The 26,747-nt window shown below is 45.1% G+C and overlaps 1 protein-coding gene across 2 annotated transcripts in view; it reads right to left on the bottom strand.

Annotated features, from left to right (window-relative positions):
* Positions 1 to 9,009: 9,009 nt before the first annotated feature.
* KANSL3 (KAT8 regulatory NSL complex subunit 3) overlaps positions 9,010 to 26,747 on the bottom strand; it is a 130,882-nt gene continuing 113,144 nt past the window's right edge. Inside the window, exons 20-23 of one of the 2 annotated variants that reach the window (XM_077262905.1) lie at positions 21,660 to 21,885; positions 21,461 to 21,582; positions 12,263 to 12,407; positions 9,010 to 10,869 (exon numbers count right to left, since the gene is read on the bottom strand). In XM_077262905.1, coding sequence (XP_077119020.1) covers positions 10,403 to 10,869; positions 12,263 to 12,407; positions 21,461 to 21,582; positions 21,660 to 21,885 — 960 coding nt within the window. In that variant the 3' untranslated portion in view covers positions 9,010 to 10,402. The remainder of the gene's footprint in view (positions 10,870 to 12,262; positions 12,408 to 21,460; positions 21,583 to 21,659; positions 21,886 to 26,747) is intronic. The other variant, XM_077262906.1, reaches the window with a different exon arrangement.

Raw genomic sequence — 26,747 nt, 5'->3', positions numbered from 1 at the left:
GTGCATTTAGGCATGTAGACATGGTCAAGACAATCTCCTGCAGTTCAAACCGAGCATCAGTATGGGGAAGAAAGGTGATTTGAGTGCCTTTGAACGTGGCATGGTTGTTGGTGCCAGAAGGGCTGGTCTGAGTATTTCAGAAACTGCTGATCTACTGGGATTTTCACGCACAATCATCTCTAGGGTTTACAGAGAATGGCCCGAAAAAGAAAAAAAATCCAGTGAGCGGCAGTTCTGTGGGCGGAAATGCCTTGTTGATGCCAGAGGTCAGAGGAGAATGGGCAGACTGGTTCGAGCTGATAGAAAGGCAACAGTGACTCAAATCGCCACCCGTTACAACCAAGGTAGGCCTAAGAGCATCTCTGAACGCACAGTGCGTCGAACTTTGAGGCAGATGGGCTACAGCAGCAGAAGACCACACCGGGTACCACTCCTTTCAGCTAAGAACAGGAAACTGAGGCTACAATTTGCACAAGCTCATCGAAATTGGACAGTAGAAGATTGGAAAAACGTTGCTTGGTCTGATGAGTCTCGATTTCTGCTGCGACATTCGGATGGTAGGGTCAGAGTTTGGCGTAAACAACATGAAAGCATGGATCCATCCTGCCTTGTATGGAGCATCTTTGGGATGTGCAGCCGACAAATCTGCGGCAACTGTGTGATGCCATCATGTCAATATGGACCAAAATCTCTGAGGAATGCTTCCAGCACCTTGTTGAATCTATGCCACGAAGAATTGAGGCAGTTCTGAAGGCAAAAGGGGTCCAACCCGTTACTAGCATGGTGTACCTAATAAAGTGGCCGGTGAGTGTATATAGCCATCGTTTCTCCTTACAGAGAGTGACATGTTAAGCATGTCGAGGTGGGGAGACAAAGCCGCAATGCTCCTCTGAGAAATATGCAAATTGTCTCTTCAGAGAGGAAGAGGACTAGAACTCTAGTGCCACCTACTGGAAGTAGCAATCCTAACAGTCAATGTCGACCCTTTAACGAGCCTTGTCACATGACTTAGGATAAAAGCAAAACCAGAATCTCAATTTGCAGACACTGTGTTTCTGGGTACTGCCCTTCGTCAGTGCAAAGTGGAGATCTGGTTTGACAATTTGCATATTTCCCAGAGGAGCATTGCGGCTTTAAGTCTCCTCACCTCTATATGCTTAACATGTCACTCTCCGCAAGGAGAAAGGATACTTCTTGGATCCCGGTCAGACGCCTCTCAATCAGCCAAACCAGATCTCCACTTTGCACTGACGAGGGGCAGTACCCCGAAACACAGTGTCTGCAAATTGAGATTCTGATTTGGCTTTTATCCTAAGTCATGTGACAAGGCTCGTTAAAGGGTCGACATTGACTGTTAGTATTGCTACTTCCAATAGGTGGCACTAGAGTTCCAGTCCTCTTCCTCTCTGAAGACAATTTGTGTGTATATATATATATATATATATATATATATATATATATATATATATATATATATATATATATATATATATATATACACTCACCGGCCACTTTATTAGGTACACCTGTCCAACTTCTTGTTAACACTTCATTTCTAATCAGCCAATCACATGGCGGCAACTCAGTGCATTTAGGCATGTAGACATGGTCAAGACAATCTCCTGCAGTTCAAACCGAGCATCAGTATGGGGAAGAAAGGTGATTTGAGTGCCTTTGAACGTGGCATGGTTGTTGGTGCCAGAAGGGCTGGTCTGAGTATTTCAGAAACTGCTGATCTACTGGGATTTTCACGCACAACCATCTCTAGGGTTTACAGAGAATGGTCCGAAAAAGAAAAAAAATCCAGTGAGCGGCAGTTCTGTGGGCGGAAATGCCTTGTTGATGCCAGAGGTCAGAGGAGAATGGGCAGACTGGTTCGAGCTGATAGAATGGCAACAGTGACTCAAATCGCCACCCGTTACAACCAAGGTAGGCCTAAGAGCATCTCTGAATGCACAGTGCGTCGAACTTTGAGGCAGATGGGCTACAGCAGCAGAAAACCACACCGGGTACCACTCCTTTCAGCTAAGAACAGGAAACTGAGGCTACAATTTGTACAAGCTCATCGAAATTGGACAGTAGAAGATTGGAAAAACGTTGCTTGGTCTGATGAGTCTCGATTTCTGCTGCGACATTCGGATGGTAGGGTCAGAATTTGGCGTAAACAACATGAAAGCATGGATCCATCCTGCCTTGTATGGAGCATCTTTGGGATGTGCAGCCGACAAATCTGCGGCAACTGTGTGATGCCATCATGTCAATATGGACCAAAATCTCTGAGGAATGCTTCCAGCACCTTGTTGAATCTATGCCACGAAGAATTGAGGCAGTTCTGAAGGCAAAAGGGGGTCCAACCCGTTACTAGCATGGTGTACCTAATAAAGTGGCCGGTGAGTGTATATATATACTGTGACTTGTGAATTGGGCCTTAAGTAGTGTATTTTTGCAACTTTTGACATAATTGATATCATAAAATATGTAAAAAACCCAGTTTATGCCTTAATTGTGGTATCTCTCAGTTTAGTAAGAGTGTTTACTTCCCGCTAATGCAGATAACGTAAAGTCTACTCATAGTAAAACTGAAAGCTAGCATTATTCCTGGCAATAAAGTTTAAAGTTGAAGGACAAGACACTCAAAAGCAATTATGTATGAAGTGCAAAAACAAACAAAAACCTAATTCATTAACACCTTAAGGACCGAGCCACTTTGTACCTTAATGACAGATCCTCATTTTCCCAATCTGACCAGTGTCACTTTATGTAGTAACAACTCTGGAACCCTCTAACATATTCCAGTGATTGAGTGTTTTTCCATGACATATTGTACTTCATGTAAGGCTACTTTCACACTAGCGTCGGGCTCGGCCCGTCGCCGTGCCGAGGTCCCCGACGCTAGCGTTGTCCCCGCCGCACAACGGGGGCAGCGGATGCATTTTTCCAGCGCATCCGCTGCCCCATTGTGAGGTGCGGGGAAGTGCGGGGAGGTGGGGGCGGAGTTCCGGCCGCGCATGCGCGGTCGGAAAAAGCGGACCGTCGTGAGCAAAAAACGTTACATGTAGCGTTTTTTGCTCCCGACGGTCCGCCACTGCACGACGCATTCGTCACACGACGGGTGCGACGTGTAGCAATCCGTCACAATGCGTCGCTTAATGTTAATCAATGGCGAAAAAACGCATCCTGGAAACACTTTTGCAGGATGCGTTTTTTTGGCAAAACGACGCATTGTGACGGAATGCAGTTAACGCTAGTGTGAAAGTAGCCTTAGTGGTAAATTTTGGTCAATATTATTTAAGTTTATTTATGAAAATATTGAACATTTGTCAAAAAATTTGAAAATTTCACAATTTTCAAACTTTTATTTTTTATGCCCTTAAACCAGGTAACTATACCAACAAAACAGTTAACAAGTAGATGTGTGGCAAATGGTATTTTACATCAGCACTATTTTGAAACATCTTTTTTTTGTTAAGACGTTAGAAGGGTTAAAAGTTAATTAGCAATTTATCATTTTTCTATCAAATTTACAAAACCATTTTTTTTTAGGGACCATATCACATTTGAAGTGACTTTGAGGAGCCTATGTGACTGAAAAAAAACAAAAGTGACACCATTCTAAAAACTTCACCCTTAAAAGTGCTCAAAGCAACATTCAAGATGCTTATTAACCCTTCAGGTGCTTCACAGGAACTAAAGCAATGAACGGAAAAAAATTAACATTATATTTTTACCCACAAAAATGTTACTTTAGCCCCAAATTTTGCATTTTCATGGGGGTAACAGGACAAAATGAACCATAAAATTTATCGTGTGATTACTCATGAGTACACAGATACCCCATATGTAGTGGAAAACTACTGTTTGGGAACATGGCAGGGCTCGGAAAGGAAGGAGCACCTTTCGACTTATGAAACGCAAAATTGTTTGGAATTGGTAGCGAACGCCATATCGCATCCCATGATGTGCCTAAACAAGGGGTTTCAATCACGCGGCTGTTCAGACCTCAACCAGGTCTATAGGAAATATATGGAGTGCTGTCCCCTTTTTTTGATCATAAGTGAAAAAAATAGGATGCCTTAATTAGTGTATGTTCCGAAACGTTTCCTTTATTGAAAATGCCCTAATAAAGATGTCCTATTTTTCACTTATACAGAGAAGTGCTGACCCCTTCTTTTACTTTATTTCATATAAAGACAACAAGGTATTTGAATAAGCACATACAGGTGCATCTCATAAAATTAGAATATCATCAAAAAGTTAATTTCAGTTCTTCAATACAAAACGCGAAACATATATTATATGGAGTCATTATAAACAGGGTGATGTATTTCAAGTGTTTATTTCTGTTAATGTTGATGATTATGGCTTACAGCCAATGAAAACCCAAAAGTCATTATCTCAGAAAATTAGAATACTTTATAAAACCAGATTGCTTTCAAATCCTATATGTCGGTTTACTGAAATGGATATTCAGTAAATGCACTCAATACTTGGTTGGGGCTCCTTTGGCATCAATAGAAACTTCACACTAGACCTCAAGCAGCTTGGATTGTTTGCCCTCTCCACTCTTCCTCCAGACTCTGGGACCTTGATTTCCAAGGTCTAGTGTTAAGTATCCACAATCAATGATGGTTTCGGGAGCCATGTCATCTGCTGGTGTAGGTCCACTGTGTTTTATCAAGATCAAAGTCAGCGCTGCCATCTACCAGGAAATTTTAGAGCACTTCATGCTTCCCTCTGCCGACAAGCTATTTGGAGATGGAAATTTCTTTCTTCAGCAGGATTTGGCACCTGTCCACACTGCCAAAAGTACCAATTCTTGGTTTAAAAACAACAGTATCACTCTGATTGGCCAGCAAACTCGCCTGAACTTAACCCCATAGAGAATCTAAGGGGTATTGTCAAGAGGAAGAGGAGAGGCACCAGACCCAACAATGCAGACAAGCTGAAGGCTGCTATCAAAGCAACCTGGGCTTCCATAGCCCCTCAGCAGTGCCACAGACTGATCGCCTCCATGCCACGCCGCATTGATGCAGTAATTGATGCAAAAGGAGCCCCGACCAAGTATTGAGTGCATTTACTGAATATTCATTTCAGTAGGCCAACATTTAAAATTTTAAAATCATTTTTTTTAAGCTGGTGTTATAAAGCATTCTAATTTACTGAGATAATGACTTTTGGGTTTTCATTGGCTGTAAGCCATAATCATCAACATTAATAGAAATAAACACTTGAAATAGATCTATCTGTTTGTAATGACTATCTAATACACGAGTTTCACTTTTTGTATTTAAGAACCAAAATAAATTAACTTTTTGATAATATTCTAATTTTGTGAGATGCACCTGCAGCTCAGGAAAGGGAGGGCCGTGATTAGGAGACTTGCTCTGGATGCAGCTGATGCTGGGGCCTCATGATTTTGCAAGCTTAACAGAAGCTGAGACGTGGGGGAGGGAGATGAGCAGCTAACTGCTTTCTAGATATCAAAAGGACAGAGAGAGAGGTGACAGAGATATTAGGAGTTACCTCCTCTCCTGGAAAAAAAATTACTACGCATACTTGGCCAGGCACAAGAGACAGAGCTCCATGGAATCCAGCTGTACACTATGTAAGATAAAAGCTCTCATTGCAGGAGAATGAAAGCACAAGGAAAAAGCACGTCAATGGCAAACTTGCTTATTTTCATGCTGCATAACTAAAGCAATTTAATAACATGAGAATACCCCTTTAAGGGTATGTACAGGTATCTCTTTCCATTCATTAAGTGCAATCTTGCCTTTTGCAAGCAGGTGTTCTCCTCTTTGCAGGCATTTATTGGAAGCTTGGGACCTTTGAGACACTCCCAAATTATTTTCGTGTAAGGTGGCAATTCTTGCAGAGATCATCTCGATTCACATATAGCTTGAGCTTGTTGAGCTAGTCCCCTTTTCTCAATCGCCATCAGAACAAAGTGGTCTTACACCCTTGCTGACAGTCTTCTAAAAGTTCAATGAGCCTTCCATATCAATAAGCACATTATTCTCCTTTCTCTTTGCTTTTGTTCCTTCCACTTCAGAAGCGCTCTCTCTATCTGAATTTGGTCAGAGCCAATAAGGTGCATGTATCAATAACGAGACCTTACAATACTCTCTTTGTGATCCCTTATAGACTTTGCAGCGGCCTGCCATCCTCTAAAACTACCATTCTCATGTGGATCAGGTGTGCAATTAAGAAAGCCTTTAAGGCCAAAGACAAGGTAATCTCTTTTACGTAACGGCTCATTACACAAGGGCAATTTGGCGTCAAGTTTCCATTCATCAAATTTTGCCAATGGCTGTTTGGGCCATGAGGTGCTTTAGACCACTGTGTGCTAGGTGGTCTGGATGGTCAGCTGTTCTATTTTCCCACCCTCTGACACTGCCAAAAGACATCCCACTATGCTATGTCCACTAATTATATCAAGAAGACCGTATTTTTGTACACAATATAAAACCCAATACATTAGGAGACACAGATCCCACCTTGTTCGTAAGTGATGCCTTTCTGGCTTTAGTTCTCTTCTCGGGTTCATTTCTTGTTAGATCTGTGTACCAGATACAGATTTTTTTCCTCTCCTCCTGCTTTTGGCACAAACCTTGGTTACTAAGGCTACTTTCACACTAGCGTCGGTATGGATCCGTCGCTAAGCATTGGGCCGACATACAGACACACGTTGTGAAATTTATGCACGACGTGGGCAGTGGATGCAGTTTTTCAACGCATCCGATGCCAATTCTGAAGTCCGGGGAGGAGGGGGCGGAGTTTCGGCCACGCATGCGCGGTAGAAAATGGCGGACGCGACGAACAAAAAAATGCTCACTTGAACGTTTTTTCGTGCTGACGGTCGGCCAAAACACGACGGATCCGTTGCACGACGGACGCGACGTGTGGCCGTCGCTAATACAAGTGTATGGGCAAAAAACGCATCCTGCGGGCACATTTGCAGGATCCGTTTTTTGCTCAAAACGACGGATTGCGACGGATTGCTAAAAACGCAAGTGTGAAAGTAGCCTTAGTGTCAAAGGAGAGACAACACTTTTTTTTACTACCTAGTGTCAGGGCCTATACTAACAGTGCAATGTTCCCCAATCTATTTATCCAGAAAGGGATTTTATGGTGAATACGAAAATCCAATTTTATCACCTAGAACGGATTTAACATGCCTGATCCTTTATTTCTGACGGATAAGATTCCCTCTAATATGAACAAGACTGTATTTATATAAAGTGATGATCTTAAATCAGATTAATGTCCCGGCAGCTTCATTCAATTTTTATCTAACGGGGCTTTAGAGTCACAGATACATTTTGCAGAGATAAGTCCAGGAATTATAGTGGCCTTATTATAAAGACAATTACTGATAACCATTTACAAGAAGTAATTACCACTTGAACAAGAATTGCAGTCTGATCTATGCAATAACCACATGCATGTAATGGTTTGAGGTGCTGCAAATATCCACTCAGAAAAGAAACTGTAGAAAACTCTGCAGGCAACAAGATATTCTAATTATCTCAATCTCCCTAAAGAGCAAGCAGACACGGTTTTCAGAATAAGAAACGGCACAAATTAATTTCGTAATTAGATCTGTTCATTAATAAGCGTTAAAAAGCAAGCTTCTAACAAACACATATCAAACTTGTTAACAAAGGAAACAATGTACAGTGTTTTTTACATACTGGTTTCTAGAACAATCGTTTTATTTCTTGTTACATGCTGAGTTTGTTGCTTCCCGTAATGAGACCTGAATGTTAACGACTGCAGTCTATAACACCAAGATTGATTGTGGTAGTCTCAACATTACTTAAAAGGTAAAATCCGCATTTAAATAAAAATTTCCAACATTACACAGATTCATTCTGCATTAAGCAATGAGCTTTCAGTGAGTTTTTTTTGAAGTTGTACATTTTCTGTACTATTTCTGCACCTATTACGTAAATTAGGAAACTTTTTTTTTTCCAGTGCGTAGGAGTACATTTTACATTACATTTTTGATGCTACATTTTTTGTCTTGTTGGTATGTGGATTTTCTACATCTAATGGAAGTCTATAGGGAAAATCTGTATATAACACTCGGCGTACCCACAAGAGAATTTGACATCTTGCGGATTTAAAACAGTCTAATTAAAGTCAAAAAAGTTCCATGGTCAGGAGATTCCGTGAGATTTCTATTAATCCCATCCATTTTGCTGGATCTGTAAAATGCTGCGTTTTTGATGGAGCGAAAATACACAGTGAAAAACTCACCAAAAACTCATCGTGGGCACACAGCATAAAGGGGCTTTTTGCTCAATTTTTAACTTTTGTGACAATAGGGTGGATTATAAATGATACTTACCATCTGTGTCCACTCCATAATTTACACGCAACGGTCTATGCTGAATTGGAACGGATGCCGTCAACACGCCAGTGACCTGGCCACAGACTGGCTGCAGAGTCAGGAGACTGGTGGTTAGGATGTCATCCCTCCTGGTCTGGCGGGGACATACACTTCCCTATGTAAACTTTACAATGCCTATAAAATGTTGACTAATATGTCAGGGTCTCACGCATACATCACATCGGCATACAGGACCCTCTCTGGTGGCACACAGTCACTATCAGTCCATATTACAGATCATCGCACCATAAGAAGCAGCATGGTGTTTCTTCCATGGATAATATTCTCAAATGCTTCTCCATACTAAGAAAGCTTCTAGGGGATATAGCTGTAATACAGCATGTGACGGAGCGTGGCGTTATTTTATGACTATAGCTTCTAAGGATGCAATACTACCGATCTGTAACAAATAGCTATGTAATAATGTCGTATGTATACAGCCTAATATTGTAATCATTTGCTTTACTTTTCTCATACAGGTTTACATTTTCATGTTTTCTTTCCCAGTTATCTCAGTATTACCTGATTATTATACAGTTGGTGTTGCTCATGTGACTCCTAGCACATATATGAGTAGTTTGCACTTTACAATACAGAGACCTCACACAAAAAAATTGTATATGGTGCATTATTTATTTTTTTTGCACGGGCACCTATGGATGACAACTGTTTATATAAGCAAATTGTAGCCCAGAAATGCAGTGTGATCAGAGCATTTATCACGGCCATCCAAACAAAATGAAAATGCTCAAAATCCACAATAAACCAGTAAATGAACTTGTGAAGATTTAAAGGGATCCTGCCTGGCAGCTCCTCTAACCCTCCTAAACGGCCACCATGACTATATAAGCCTATTGCTGCATTACAATATACTTATATCTACGGGTGAAATATATAGCTATATATCTTGCTTGCACAATAATACAAACCAACCAGGACTAGTCCTTGATTCCCACAGACTAATCTGGGATTGCATCTTGTTAGCACACCTCCCTGGATGTGATTTATATCCAGTAATGTCGCTCTCATGCATCGAGACTTGTAGGGACCCGACGGTGACGTCACCGCTCTGCTGGATGTCAATCCCACCCAGGACTGATCAGATGCAGGAACAGTCTGGACAACCCCAGAATTTGGCTTAAATAAAGTCATGGTGGTCATTTAGGATTGCTCGGAGAGTTGTGAGGTTCTCATTAAACTGTGAATTATTTATAGAAGTGGAAATATGTTGCATATTACTTAAAAAAGGAACCTGTGTTTAGGATGTATTTACAATTTATACAGGTCTGAAACTCCATATTTCAAACATATTTTACATAGATACACAATTCTCCGGTAACTATGCAGCAAACTTTCTATCATTAACCATGTTACAGGTTTCCAGTAAGTACATACCAACATGTCCGCTTTGCCACAATATCAACAATGAGGTGGCACCAAAGATCAAAGCAACAAAAGAGACAGCTGGGCTCCCACATAAGTCCTAGTGTAAATGGACTATATATATATTTTTTTATTTATTTCACAAAAAAATTACACTGTGGGCCAAAGAAAAAAAAAATAGATGTAATTTTTTTTTTTTTTTTAACCATCGTGGTTTAGGTATAAGAATGATGAGGAAATCGAGCTGTTTATCTCCTCACTTGACAAACTCTTTTCTGAACAGAACTACCAAAGATCACCTAGACCATTATGTGTGAGGACATCATTGCAGTAGCGATATCTACCCTGCAGTATTGTTAATTATTTACTTGCCTGCAGTGTAACCTGAAATTTAGAGCTAGCTGAAAAAAAATGGGAAAGGTAAAAACAAAGTCTTTGACTTTCTGACCAGTGGGTATGACATGAACGTTGTATACTGCGTGTGTGTAATCTGCATTCTGCAAGACTTCAGCATGAAATGTAATGTAATTCAGCCGATATTTATTGTCTTCAGTGCCTGCCGAGTGGACACTGCTGTAAAAGCTTTGGTCTGCTAGTTGAGCTTCATCTTTGCCACATAGGCAGTCATTGTGTTTTCTGATTGGCGGATGTCCCAGGACTTTGTACCATACTTCTGGAGCCAGACAATGCTATTAGTGCGGGCTGCAGAAGATGCCTGTTGACCAGTGATTCTCGGCTGTGAATTATGGTGCTGCCCTCGTCGACGACAGATGGTACCCTGCCCAAGCTCTCCACCACACTTACGTGGTTTCCAGTTTTCTCATTTGATTGAGTCTTTGCTAAGATAAGAGTTTTAGAAGAAGCTTGTAAAACTGGGCCGATCTTAGACAGCACCATGGCGCAGGCTGAATTTGAAGCGCTGACAAGAGATGGGGTGGTAAAAGTCACTGCTCCGGGGGTGGCCACTGATGAACCTTGTAAAGTCATAGCTTTGAGAGGTAGAGAAGTCAGTTCACTGCCCAGAGATTTGGTGAGTGCAGAAAGTTTGGCATCTGACATGACATACAGTGTCTTGGGTGGACTTGTAGTTACTAAAGAAAACAAAAGGGGGGAAAAAGGCAAAAAATATCAATAGAAACAAATTTAAAAAAGTCCACATTATTTGTACAAATGATCAGTCTCTCTTCGAATACATGACAATGTTCAATATTGTTGTGTGTATCTTAACTTCGGTAGCAACTCATCAATAAGACCATGCAGTGCCCCATATATTTTTACATATACTGCTCAGCTTTTCAAACAGTTTTCTATCCTATAATAATGTGATAACCTTTTTAGTATGTGGTTCTTGTCACTGAGAATTGGGTTGTCAAGCAATGTTACAACTCTATAAAAGGGAATCTTTCACGATAAACATGTCTGATCTATGGGCAGTAGGTTGTAGAGCAGGAGGAGCAGAGCAGATTGATTCCCAGGACTTCGGGCTTCATCGGCCAGGTCAGTAATCTGTGACCGTTGGATGGGAGATTTGCCAGTTTCCTTACTTCCCAAGTCTTCTTTTGATTACCTGGGCTGGCGCGTTGGCACTACTGCAATGTGACATGATGCACAAGCCTGGCCTATCAAAAGAAAAGGTGGAAGGTAAGGCGTTTCCCAGATCTCCTGCAAAGAGGTCATAGACTACAAACTTGGCAGATGGAAAAGAGTCCTGAGAATTGATTCTCTCATCTTTAGCAGCTATGTAGGAAAAGATGTTGTATAGCTTGCAATCTACTAATTTTAGTATCAGTTCATTCTGGGTTTAGGAGTCCAGTGTGCGGCTCTATACACCGATTGCATAAGTGCAAATGGAGACAGATGTCAATCACGGTGTAGGACAACCAGAGTGAACAGGAATCTATATGCACGACACAAAAGCTATACTGAATCATTTCCAACATAACTATGAAATCAATCTGCTCAGTGCCTGCTGCTCCAGAGAGCGGACTGCATGTTCAGTGTGACCGGTCCCCTTTAAAAGTGGAACAATTTTTTTTTTTTTTATTTAACATGGTTCTTATTTAAGCTCAGGATTATTTTATATACTTCAGTGGTCATTGTGAGTACTGGAATATTTTAGAGGGTAATATAAAAATTACATGGATTTTCCTAATATTTCCTACAAAAGGGATCAACTTGGAAGTTTGTCCAATCAAAAAACAAAACTGAACCACAGCAAAAGAAAAAAACAAACAAAAACAATATAAAGTTATAGGAAAAGGCCATCAACAGCACATGTGTGTATGTATATATATATATATAGAGATAGAGAGAAAGTGAAAATTTTGGCATGGTAAAGTCTACATTGTGAACCCTCATTGCACAAAAGTCCAACTAAGAAAAACCCTGCGTTTCTACTCGCATACTCGGATATTTAAGTGTTTACCATACAAGTTTTAACAGTTTTCTTACATTACCGGCAGGTGCAAAAACTGAGCGTCTCACCTGCTGGAGGGGTCACAGCACGCACTATTGACAATGTTTTTTCCCCAGGTGTCCTGTCGCTGGATGTTGCTACCTTGCACTGCTCTGTCACAAGAGGGGGGAGAAGCTTACTAGCAGAAACCGTGGTGGAGGAAGACTCTATTGCCTGGAGATCACAGCAGAGACATAGTTTTAGAGGCCAATTCACCAAATTATAGTTCTTCCTAACAATAAGGCCGAATTCAGACATCTATGAAACACAGTCTGATTATGGATTTGCAATGTTCAGACTGGCTGTTGGTTCTCCTGATCTGAACTCAACATATATGCCTAAGAGGTGATCAGGTTCAGGCCAGGAGACTGCTGGATGTTACGGACATCACGGGCCACACTTGGGAAATGTTTCACGGATGTCCGATTTTGGGCTTGGGGACTTTTCTTCCTTATTAATAAATCTGAGAAAGAATAGGTTCACTAGTCTAACTTCATCCTTACTATGTATTCAGAAGAACTTGGTACTTCTTCTTGAATTGAGTATTGTAATAATTTCACAATCCAAAATCATCCCCGGGATGTTTCGATTTTGTATAATCAGATACCATACTGTGATGTTGGTAAGGCACTCTGGCAGCTCTATAAGATATCAGTGGTTTGCTAAGGTCAGGACGGTCTCATGTTCTTGTTGCAACAACTCAAGCCAGAAGCTAAGAAGGAATTAATCTAATACTATATATCACTCGACAGTATTAGATTGCGGTCAGATTATACAAAAATGAAACATATGGAAGATTTTTTATGGCTAATTAAAAAAAAAAAATACTAGATATCTTTTCAGCAGTGCCAAGCTCTTCTGAATATATGATAAAGAAGTGCTTCCCTACTTCATCAGCAGTTCTGAACCAGGTGTGGCGTGCCTTTTCCTCTTTATCCTTACTTTGGCCTTGCACACTTGGAAATATTGTTAATATATCTACTTGGTAAAGGCAATTCCCTCTATTTCCAACAGGGGATCCCTATTACATATACACTAAGAAAACAGTAAAGAATAAGAACGTTCAAACAGCCCAAGACTTTTACAGACAGCCCGAATACATGTGTTATGGAGGTCAGACCGTTCACATTGTCCCACCTAAGACATCAGGAAACAATGCATACAATAAAAGGCCCAGCTTTATAGGTACAGAGGGGAAAATAAGTATTTGATCCCTTGCTGATGTTGAAAGTTTGCCCACTGACAAAGACATGAACAGTCCATAATTTTAAGGGTAGGTTAATTTTAACATTGAGAGATAGACTATCAAAAGAAAAATCCAGAAAACAGAGATATTTGTGTTTTCTCACTGTAAAATCCTTTTCTTCGAGCCACTCATTGTGGGACACAGGACCATGGTGTATGCTGCTGTCGCTAGGGACAGACGGGACACGGTGGATCAACTGGAGGGGATTCCGCTCACACCTTCCGTAGATCCGATGAGAAGGTATATCTTACCTCTAGAGGCTTCAGTCCAGTGAAACATTTGTTTGGCCGCACCTTAGGCCTCTGAAGTATGTCTGGAATCTCGGGATGATTGGCAAACACCCTATGCGGTCATTTAGTTCATTAAAAGGACATCGCATGAGTCCTCGTACACCTTCAGGGTTTGGTTGACGGCCTCAGTGAGATTATCCACTGTCAGCTGATACTCAGGCGAGTCCAGGTCGAGAGACTCAGACTCGTAGTCAGAGTTCTGGTCGCTGCGAACCACTGGTGAGGGGGAGCGAGAGACGGAGCTTACGGATGCAGAGGCGCGAGAGGGTCCGGGAGACGTACTATGGATCGGTTTTCTAGCTGTCCGTATATTTTGTGCCTGAGTACGGCTCCTGCAGGCCGACGGTTCTAGTGTAGAAGAGGAATCTTCTAGAACAGGCAGACGGATGCCCCGGCCCGTGGAGGGTTCCTGGAGGGACTCAATAGCTTCAGCCAGCGAGGTCACGGACTGCGACAGTGACGAAGCCCACTCAGGGAGACTAGGTACACTAAGTTTGGTAGCGGCGGGGGGGGGGGGGGGGGTGCTCCTGAGAGCATTCGGGGTCACAAGCTTTGCAGAGGGGATTACTCTGTCCCCGGGGTAGCGAAGATTGACAGGAGGTACATGAGGTGAAGAATACTGCATGGGTTTTGGTAGCCTTCCTGGGTGCCTTAGAAAATGGTATACTCTAGTATGTCCTGACTCTGCTAAGTACCCCAGTGACTGAAGAGAAATGCCCAGGGAAAGCCAATGTGTCGCAGCTCAGCTCTTTCCTACGGTCCTGTGTGCCCAAATCGGTCCTCTGCTGGAAAACCAGCTGTGTCGCAGCACAGCACTTAAGCTCCAGGATCGCTGGAGGAGTCTGAAGTGCAGAGAAGAGTCCGGAACACAGCAATGGCCGCCTGGAGCAGGAAGGGAAGAGCCAAAAGATTGGACGGAGCCGGCTGAATGCGTGTGGCAAGTGGGCGGAGCTTCCGGCCTAGTAAAGGCGAAGCTGGGGAGTAAATTTCAGGCGCCAGCCAGAACGTACCCGGCTTGAGAGGTGCAGCGCCGTCAGGAGCTCCCCTGCCAAACCTGACCCTGGCACTTACCACACAGAAATCCGGAGGATCACTGAGGAATCGCAGAACCTAACTGCTCTGCCTGCAGGTCAGATGCCACAGATTGGACAACGCAGGGACCCTCCATCCACAATCCCTTTGTTAGGGATGTGGAGAGGGACCGTCCGCCTCCTTTCATCACCGCTGTTCTATCAGTGGTGATGCAGTGGGGGCCGCTCGGACGTCATATATGCCTCTGCACATCCTAGGGGTTCACTCCCTTAGGATGGGACAGGGCTGTTGTCCGGCTGTAAGCCTGGCTTCAGAAGGGGGTACATGGAGGCGACACTCCATGTTCCTGTCTTTTGACTGTGCGGGGAGAGCGGTGCCCTTAAGGGACCCGTCGCTCCTAGAATAGAGCTCAGGCATGGCTATAGATGGTGCAGGAGGGGGTACGTGGAGGCGACACTCCACGTTCCCGCCTGGTGGTCAGGGGAGAGCAGAACCCTGAAGGGATCAGTCGCCCCTATGATCCTTGCGAAAAATTGGTAAAAAGAAAAAACACAAATAAAATAAAAAATTGTGGTTTGAATAGCAGACCCATGTGCCTCCTACGGACACTAAGCAAGAACTGGTTCAGCAAGAGCTATTGTGTGTGTGGGTGTATACTGCAGAGGAGGAGCTAATTTTTTTTATATTCACTTAGTGTCAGCCTCCTAATGACAGCAGCATACACCATGGTACTGTGTCCCCCAATGAAGTGAAGGAGAAATAACATTGTATAAATTATATAAATTGATTTGCATTTTGAAGTGAGAAAAAAGTATTTGATCGCCTACCAACCATTAAGAGTTCTGGCTCCTACAGACCAGTTAGACGCTCCTAATCAACTTGTTACCTGCATTAAAGACAGCTGTCTTACATAGTCACTTTCATAAAAGACTCCTGTCCACCTGCTCAATTAATCAGTCAGACTCTAACCTCTACAACATGGGCAAGACCAAAGAGCTTTGTAAGGAAGTCAGGGACAAGATCATAGACCAGCACAAAGCTGGAATAGGCTACAAAACCATAAGTAAGATGCTGGGTGAGAAGGAGGCAATAGTAAGAAAATGGAAGAAATACAAAATGACTGTCAATCGAAATTGATCTGGGGCACCATGCAAAATCTCACCTTGTGGGTTATCCTTGATCTTAAGGAAGGTGAGAGATCAGCCTAAAACTACAAGGGGGAACTTGTTAATGATCTCAAGGCAGCTGGGACCACAGTCACCAAGGAAACCATTGGTAACACATTACGCTGTAAAGGTTTAAAATCCTGCAGTGCCCTCAAGGTCCCCCTGCTCAAGAAGGCACATGAGCACGCCCGTCTGAAGTTTGCCAATGAACACCTGTATGATTCTGTGAGTGATTGGGAGAAGGTGCTGTAGTCAGATGAGATAAAAAGTGAGCTCTTTGGCATTAACTCGACTCGCCATGTTTGGAGGAAGAGAAATGCTGCCTATAACTCAAAGAACACCGTCCCCACTGTCAAGCATGGAGGTGGAAACATTATGTTTTGGGGGTGTTTCTCTGGTAAGGGCACAGGACTACTTCACCGCATCAATGGGAGAATGGATGGAGCCATGCTCCGTAAAATCCTGAGTGACAACCTCCTTCCCTCCGCCAGGACATTAAAAATGGGTCGTGGCTGGGTCTTCCAACAAGACAATGACCCAAAACATACAGCCAAGGCAACAAAGGAGTGGCCAGTCTCCAGATCTTAATCCCATAGAAAACTTATGGAGGGAGTTGAAGCTCCGAATTGCCAAGCGACAGCCTCAAAATCTTAATGATTTAGAGATGATCTGCAAAAAGGAGTGGACCAAAATTCCTCCTGACATATGTGCAAACCTCATCATCAACTACAAAAAACGTCTGACTGCTGTGCTAGCCAACAAGGGTTATGCCACCAAGTATTAAGTCTTGTTTACCAGAGGGCTCAAATACTTATTTCTCACTGCAAAATGCAAATAAATTTACATAATTTGTACGATGCGATTTTCTGGATTTTATTTTTGATATTCTATCTCTCAATGTTAAAATTAACCTACCCTTAAAATTATAGAGTGTTCATGTCTTTGTCAGTGGGCAAACTTACAAAATCAGCAAGGGATCAAGTAATTATTTCCCCCACTGTATGTGTAATGTGAATAAGAAAAGGGTTCACATAATAATACAACATGCCAAAGGAGAAAAGAAATGAGGAAATGCAGACTTTACTTGTAAAGAAGGGTCTGTTTACATGGACCGATCGGTGGCACTAATCTACCACTGATCGGCAAACAGATCGGCGGCCACTTAATAGCCTGCTTACAAAGACTGCAGTAAATGATGAGCACTGAACAAACTGTAATATGAGCGAAATGAAACAATAGATCTGTAATAAAATCGCTCATTGTACAAAGGTTGCCATAGTTCTCGGCAATGGGAGCAATGCTTACACAGGATAATGCCCTGATGATCTTTTGCGCTGCGCAAAGGATCTTTTCACCCGATGAACGAGTCTTTTGCTTGCGCATCAGGTGATCGGCAGCCGGTTTACAGTGAATGATTATTGTGACCTGGGCGTTATCAAGAACGTTTTTAACTATATTCTTTCCATGTCAATGTAGCTTAAGGCCAAGTTCACAAAACACTGTTGCTTTCTAATCAACATATACGTTACAGACCAAAAGTTTGGACACCTTTTCATTTAAAGATTTTTCTGTATTTTCAGGACTATGAAAATTGTACATTCACACTGAAGGCATCAAAACTATGAATTAACACATGTGGAATTATATACTTAACAAAAAAGTGTGAAACAACTGAAATTATGTCTTATATTCTAGGTTCTTCAAAGTAGCCACCTTTTGCTTTGATAACTGCTTTGCACACTCTTGACATTCTCTTGATGAGCTTCAAGACGTAGTCACCGGGAATGGTCTTCCAACAATCTTGAAGAAGTTCGCAGAGATGCTTAGCACTTGTTGGCCCTTTTGCCTTAACTCTGCGGTCCAGCTCACCCCAAACCATCTTGATTGGGTTCAGGTCTGGTGACTGTGGAGGCCAGGTCATCTGGCGTAGCACCCCATCACTCTCCTTCTTGGTCAAATAGCCCTTACACAGCCTGGAGGTGTGTTTGGGGTCATTGTCCTGTTGAAAAAGACATGATGGTCCAACTAACCGCAAACCGGATGGAATAGCATGCCGCTGCAAGATGCTGTGGTAGCCATGCTGGGTCAGTATGCCTTCAATTTTGAATAAATCCTCAACAGTGTCACCAGCAAAGCACCCCCACACCATCACACCTCCTCCTCCATGCTTCACGGTGGGAACCAGGCATGTAGAGTCCATCCGTTCACCTTTTCTGCGTTGCACAAAGACACGGTGGTTGGAACCAAAGATCTCAAATTTGGACTCATCAGACCAAAGCACAGATTTCCACTGGTCTAATGTCCATTCCTTGTGTTCTTTAGCCCAAACAAGTCTCTTCTGCTTGTTGCCTGTCCTTAGCAGTGGTTTCCTAGCAGCTATTTTACCATGAAGGCCTGCTGCACAAAGTCTCCTCTTAACAGTTGTTGTAGAGATGTGTCTGCTGCTAGAATTCTGTGTGGCATTGAAATGGTCTCTAATTTTAGTTGCTGTTAACCTGCGATTTCTGAGGCTGGTGACTCGGATAAACTTATCCTCAGAAGCAGAGGTGACTCTTGGTCTTCCTTCCTGGGGCGGGCCTCATGTGAGCCAGTTTCTTTGTAGCGCTTGATGGTTTTTGCCACTGCACTTGGGGACACTTTCAAAAGTTTGCCCAATATTTCAGACTGACTGACCTTCATTTCTTAAAGTAATGATGGCCACTCGTTTTTCTTAACTTCGCTGCTTTTTTCTTGCCATAATACAAATTCTAACAGTCTATTCAGTAGGACTATCAGCTGTGTATCCACCAGACTTCTGCCCAACACAACTGATGGTCCCAAGACCATTTATAAGGCAAGAAATTCCACTTATTAAACCAGACAGGGCACACCTGTGAAGTGAAAACCATTTCTGGTGACTACCTCTTGAAGCTCATCAAGAGAATGCCAAAAGTGTGCAAAGCAGTCATCAAAGCAAAAGGTGGCTACTTTGAAGAACTTAGAATATAAGACATAATTTCAATTGTTTCACACTTTTTTGTTAAGTATATAATTCCACATGTGTTAATTCATAGTTTTGATGCCTTCAGTGTGAATGTACAATTTTCAAAGTCATGAAAATACAGAAAAATCTTTAAATGAGAAGGTGTGTCCAAACTTTTGGTCTGTACTGTACCTTCGTCATATGACCTTGTGTAGGGTCTGTAGTATATCAGTGTAATGTATGCCAGGTAAAAAGAGTCCTATGAATGTGTATGGGGTATAAGGCACAAGGTTTTTCCATTGTATATGCTAAATGTTGGCCTTAACGTGATGTCAACGGGGCGTATCTAATTTAAGACCAAACTTGGAGAAAATCAAGACAGTTTTTGTATTTACTACGTGCAATAAACACCGAGTAACAGATCTTCTGCTTAAGTGAACTGCTTGTAAAGAATAAAATCCCCTTATGATAAAAAAAACAAACATAAAAAACCCCATTAATTAAACGGACTTAGGCCAAAGTCCACTTGATAGAAGAGCCATCAACAATGGAAATAGCGCCCATTTAAGTCAGTATTGCCCATCTATTGGTCTCTAGTAAAGTCAGAAATTTGACACACAAGAGACAAATACACATGGCTCTTATTATTTTCTCAAGAACAACTTTGAAAACTTATATAGTCCTCAGATTACATAAAAGGTAGGTAAGCAGTGTATGAAAACTGCAAACAATCCATGTGTATGACAGGGACCTATTAGGTTGCCATCCAAGTTAAATCTAATGGCCACTTACACCAAGTGGTTGAAAGCAAGCGATCAAAGGGGTTATGCAGGATTGGCACGAAAGTTTGCAGTAACTCTATATGACTACAGGCTTGTGAATCCTCAGTGTGTTGTCAGGATTCTCCGATGCCGGGAGTGGTTGGTTATGTGCCCTATAGTATGTGATTTACATACTTCCTACCACATTCCGACAAGATGTGAGCAACCTTGCTCAATACAAGTGAATTGAGTGAGGCCGTGCAAGTCTAGTTAGAATGTGGCAGGGAGTCTGCTTATCGATACTTGCTGTCACATGACCACCTGGTTTCGCCACATGGCACCAGAGAATCCTGACAGCGTGTGTTGACTGCAGAAGTTCGTGCCAAAACTAGACAAGCCCTTAAGGTTAGCTTCGATCTGCACCTAGTATATGTAACCCTCACTGCTGATGGTGCGTGTTCAGCTACTGAGCCCATGCCATACTGTTATGACATGCTGTGGGAACTACCAGGATCATAAATGTACTTTGCAGGAAGGACTTAAACAAAACTTCTGAGCACGGAAAGGCAGTGTGTTAAACATCCAACAAAGTTTATTATTGTTGAAATAATTGCAACTTTTCTAATTCATTTTGCGCTCGCCATTTTTCAAAAGTAGGTGGGAAGTGTGGGCACTAGTGATGAGCAAGTGTACTAGTTGCTCGGGTATTCCCGAGCATGCACGGGTGGTCTCAGAGTATTTGTTAGTGCTCGGAGATTTTGTTTTCGTCGCCGCAGCTGCATGATTTACAGCTGTTAGCCAGCTTGATTACATGTGGGGATTCCCTAGCAACCAGGCAACCCCCACATGTACTCAGGCTGGCTAGCAGCTGTAAATCATGCAGCTGCGTCAACAAAAACTAAATCTCCGAGCAGTTACAAATACTCGGAGACCACCTGAGCAACGAGTATACTCGCTCATCACTAGTGGGCATGGTTAGCTAATTCAGATTTATTAATTGTGACTTTTAGAAAAATCGCTATTCTCACTCCAATAGCGGGTGGCATAAAAAGTGCACATTTGGTTCTAGATAGTGTTATAACCCCTATAAAGGGGTTGTCCGGTCCAAATCTGTAAGTCACTCTGTGTGACTGCAGACTTATGATACCCCCCGCCCTGTGCACGAACTGAGCGCTGTGGGGACTCGCCAGTTTCTAACCCAGGACAGGAGGGTATGTATGTGTTATACATACACTTGCATTGAGTGAGGCCGTGCCCCACCTAGAGCACCGCCGGCCAGTGGGCATGGTTGACAAGAGGGCATGGCCAACTAGAGGTTGCGGCCTCGCTGTATACAAGTGTATGGAAGCAAGGCCACGCCAACTGGCCAGAAGTATGTTGAACACATACATACCATTCTGGTCCCGGCTCAGAAACTGGTGAATCCCCGCAGCGCAGTGGGTGCACTGGGGGATTCATGAGTCTGCAATCACACAGGGTGACTGCTGACTTATCGACTTGGACAGGACAACCCCTTTAAAAATGTGCCCAACTTAGCAAACATTGTGCAACATATTGATAAATTTGGCGCAAATAACAGCAACTCAGTCACAGGCAACCAGACTTCAAAGATTCCCACCATGAGTTTCACCTGTACAAGCCTCGTGGCCAAAAAAATGCAAAAAAAAATAAATCACTGCAATTGGAAGTAAAACATGTGGTTTTGCCTTAATACTGGTTTGATTCCACACGCCCTTAGTAAAGATCCTAATATATAGTGATATTTCTCACCTGCTGGGAAACATCATCTTGCTTAGTTTGGGCCCCTACCCCCATACTGGCCTGGCTGAGGGTGCTGACACGACTTGGCTGACCACGCAGGGTGACTGTGATGGTGGTCGGTGCTTTTAAACCTGAAGCAAAATGAAAGACACAAATATTGGATCCAATTTCAGAATCTGTTGTAAAGGAAATATCCGAGTGCGCTTACCTGTAGATGGGCTGGATAACTGTGCAAGGCCAGGGATACTACTTGCCAGCTTTGCTAGGCCACCATTTGTAAGCAATTGATGGATTGCAGTTGGTTTCCCTCCCGCCGATGCCACGAGGGAGGAAGAAGCAGTGACTACCGGTATAGTGCGCAGGATTGTGCCCGTTCCTGTGGTGATGGTGGCCAAACCCTGCAGCGGGGCCGGAGCTTTAACGGTCATTGCTGGCTGTTGCAAACAAACTCATATTACTAACATTGTTTATAGCAAAAGTCAGAAAACAAAACCATAAAGGCAAACAAAAAGTCTATTAACATTAATTCTGTACTATTATATTGTACTGTATATATTCAGTGCTACATGACAATGTAATAACGCTCAGGGAAAGGTGAAATATTGGCCCAGATTAATCATTTGCATTTTTTTTAGTCACTTTCCTTTTTGTCTTGTGGTATTAGTTGCCATTTTTGTTGCCACACTCATGAATTTGGTGCCAAGTCAAAAATTGGCTTTTTTCCTGTCTTAGGGTACGTTCACACAGGACTTTTTTGCTGCTTTTTTTGCATGCTAATTTAGATGCGTTTTTTTGGTGCGTTTTTGGTGCGTTTTTTGGGTACGTTCACACAGGACTTTTTTGCTGCAGATTTTTGCTGCAGATTTTTTGCTGCAGATTTTTGCTGCTTTTTTTATTATGCCAATTTTCAGCTGCTAGGACACCTCACAATGGCTCTTCACACCTCACAATGGCTCTTCACACCTTACTACCAGGAACTCCCTCACAATAGATCACAATCAGGACACCTCACAATGGCTCTTCACACCTCACAATGGCTCACAATGGCTCTTCACACCTCACAATGGCTCACAATGGCTCTTCACACCTCACTAACCACACCCCTAAGCTCTTGGCTGTGAGATCCCTTCCTGCTGGCCATGATTTTCTGCACAAAAAACGCAGCAAATAATGCTACATGCGTTTTTTCAGCGTTTTTTTCATCACCCATTCAAGTCAATGGGTGAAAAAACGCTGCAAAAACGCTGCAAAAACGCTGAAAGAAGTGACATGCCCTATGTCCAAAAAAAGCAGCAAAGCAGAAAATACTGATCAAACAAAAAACCAACGTGTGTGCATGAGATTTCTGAAATCTCATAGGCTTTACTGGTACTGTAAAAAGCAGCTGAAAATTAGCATAAAAAAAAGCAGCAAAAAAAAGCAGCAAAAAAGTCCTGTGTGAACGTACCCTTAAACTGTTTTTGCGACTTGTCAAAAACCATAAAAATTGTGCCCACATTTTGGGGTACTCACAAATACATCAGAGGAGGATTGGAACGTAAGTGAACTAAATTTGGCGACTTTTTGGAAAAAGTGTACATCTGCACACCTGCACCACACACGGGGTACGTACATCCGGACCCCTGCACCGCACACAAGGTACGTACATTCGGACCCCTGCACCACACACGGGGTTCGCACATCTGGACCCCTGCACCACACACGGGGTACGTCCATCCGGACCCCTGCACCGCACACGGGGTACGTACATCCGGACCCCTGCACCACACACGGGATAAGTACAACCGGACCCCTGCACCACACACGAGGTACGTACATCCAGACCCCTGCACCACACACGAGGTACGTACATCTGGACCCCTGCAACGCACACGGGGTACATACATCCGGACCCCTGCACCACACACGGGGTTCGTACATTCGGACCCCTGCACTACACACGGGATAAGTACAACCGGACCCCTGCACCGTACTCGGGGTACATACATCCGGACCCCTGCACCACACACGGGGTACATACATCCGGACCCCTTCACTGCACACGGGGTTCGTACATCCAAACCCCCTGCACAGCACACGGGGTACGTACATCCGGACCCCTGCACCGCACACGGGGTACGTACATCTGGACCCCTGCACCACACACGGGATAGCTACAACCGGACCCCTGCATCGTACCCGGGGTACATACATCCGGACCCCTGCACCACACACGGGGTACATAGATCCGGACCCCTGCATCACACACGGGGTATGTACATCCGGACCCCTGCACCACACACGGGATAAGTACAACCGGACCCCTGCACCGTACTCGGGGTACATACATCCGGACCCCTGCACCACACACGGGGTACGTACATCCGGACTCCTGCACCACAGATGGGGTACGTACATCGGGACCCCTGCACCGTGTACGGGGTACGTACATCCAGACCCCTGCACCGCACACGGGGTACGTACATCCGGACCCCTGCACCGCACATGGGGTTCATACATCCGGACCCCTGCACCACACACGGGGTATGTACATTCGGACCCCTGCACCACACACGGGATAAGTACAACCGGACCCCTGCACCGTACTCGGGGTACATACATCCGGACCCCTGCACCACACACGGGGTACATAGATCCGGACCCCTGCACCACACACGGGGTATGTACATCCGGACCCCTACACCACACACGGGATAAGTACAACCGGACCCCTGCACCGTACTCGGGGTACATACATCCGGACCCCTGCACCACACACGGGGTACATACATCCGGACCCCTGCACCACACACGGGGTACATACATCCGGACCCCTTCACTGCACACGGGGTTCGTACATCCAAACCCCCTGCACAGCACACGGGGTACGTACATCTGGACCCCTGCACCACACACGGGATAGCTACAACCGGACCCCTGCACCGTACTCGGGGTACATACATCCGGACCCCTGCACCACACACGGGGTACATAGATCCGGACCCCTGCACCACACACGGGGTATGTACATCCGGACCCCTGCACCACACACGGGATAAGTACAACCGGACCCTTGCACCGTACTCGGGGTACATACATCCGGACCCCTGCACCACACACAGGGTACGTACATCCGGACTCCTGCACCACAGATGGGGTACGTACATCGGGACCCCTGCACCGTACTCGGGGTACATACATCCGGACCCCTGCACCACACACGGGGTACATAGATCCGGACCCCTGCACCACACACGGGGTATGTACATCCGGACCCCTACACCACACACGGGATAAGTACAACCGGACCCCTGCACCGTACTCGGGGTACATACATCCGGACCCCTGCACCACACACGGGGTACATACATCCGGACCCCTGCACCACACACGGGGTACATACATCCGGACCCCTTCACTGCACACGGGGTTCGTACATCCAAACCCCCTGCACAGCACACGGGGTACGTACATCTGGACCCCTGCACCACACACGGGATAGCTACAACCGGACCCCTGCACCGTACTCGGGGTACATACATCCGGACCCCTGCACCACACACGGGGTACATAGATCCGGACCCCTGCACCACACACGGGATAGCTACAACCGGACCCCTGCACCGTACTCGGGGTACATACATCCGGACCCCTGCACCACACACGGGGTACATAGATCCGGACCCCTGCACCACACACGGGGTATGTACATCCGGACCCCTGCACCACACACGGGATAAGTACAACCGGACCCTTGCACCGTACTCGGGGTACATACATCCGGACTCCTGCACCACACACAGGGTACGTACATCCGGACTCCTGCACCACAGATGGGGTACGTACATCGGGACCCCTGCACCGTGCACGGGGTATGTACATCCGGACCCCTGCACCGCACACGGGGTACGTACATCCGGACCCCTGCACCGCACACGGGGTTCATACATCCGTACCCCTGCACCGCACACGGGGTTCGTACATCCGGACCCCTGCACAGCACACGGGGTACGCACATCCGGACCCCTGCACCACACACGGGATACGTACAACCAGACCCCTGCACCATACTCTGGGTACATACATCCTGACCCCTGCACTGCACACGGGGTTCGTACATCCGGACCCCTTCACCGCAGATGGGGTACGTACCTCGGGACCCCTGCACCGTGCACGGGGTACGTACATCCGGAACCCTACACCGCACAAGGGGTACGTACATCCGGACCACTGCACAGCACACGGGGTACGCACATCCGGACCCCTACACCACACACGGGATAAGTACAACCGGACCCCTGCACCGTACTCGGGGTACATACATCCGGACCCCTGCACCACACACGGGGTACATACATCCGGACCCCTGCACCACACACGGGGTACATACATCCGGACCCCTTCACTGCACACGGGGTTCGTACATCCAAACCCCCTGCACAGCACACGGGGTACGTACATCTGGACCCCTGCACCACACACGGGATAGCTACAACCGGACCCCTGCACCGTACTCGGGGTACATACATCCGGACCCCTGCACCACACACGGGGTACATAGATCCGGACCCCTGCACCACACACGGGGTATGTACATCCGGACCCCTGCACCACACACGGGATAAGTACAACCGGACCCTTGCACCGTACTCGGGGTACATACATCCGGACCCCTGCACCACACACAGGGTACGTACATCCGGACTCCTGCACCACAGATGGGGTACGTACATCGGGACCCCTGCACCGTGCACGGGGTACGTACATCCAGACCCCTGCACCACACACGGGGTATGTACATTCGGACCCCTGCACCACACACGGGATAAGTACAACCGGACCCCTGCACTGTACTCGGGGTACATACATCCGGACCCCTGCACCACACACGGGGTACATAGATCCGGACCCCTGCACCACACACGGGGTATGTACATCCGGACCCCTACACCACACACGGGATAAGTACAACCGGACCCCTGCACCGTACTCGGGGTACATACATCCGGACCCCTGCACCACACACGGGGTACATACATCCGGACCCCTGCACCACACACGGGGTACATACATCCGGACCCCTTCACTGCACACGGGGTTCGTACATCCAAACCCCCTGCACAGCACACGGGGTACGTACATCTGGACCCCTGCACCACACACGGGATAGCTACAACCGGACCCCTGCACTGTACTCGGGGTACATACATCCGGACCCCTGCACCACACACGGGGTACATAGATCCGGACCCCTGCACCACACACGGGGTATGTACATCCGGACCCCTGCACCACACACGGGATAAGTACAACCGGA

Source organism: Ranitomeya variabilis, chromosome 5 (assembly GCF_051348905.1).
Source record: "Ranitomeya variabilis isolate aRanVar5 chromosome 5, aRanVar5.hap1, whole genome shotgun sequence".
Classification (NCBI taxonomy): Eukaryota; Metazoa; Chordata; class Amphibia; order Anura; family Dendrobatidae; genus Ranitomeya; species Ranitomeya variabilis.
This window is presented reverse-complemented; position numbering and strand designations above follow the sequence as displayed.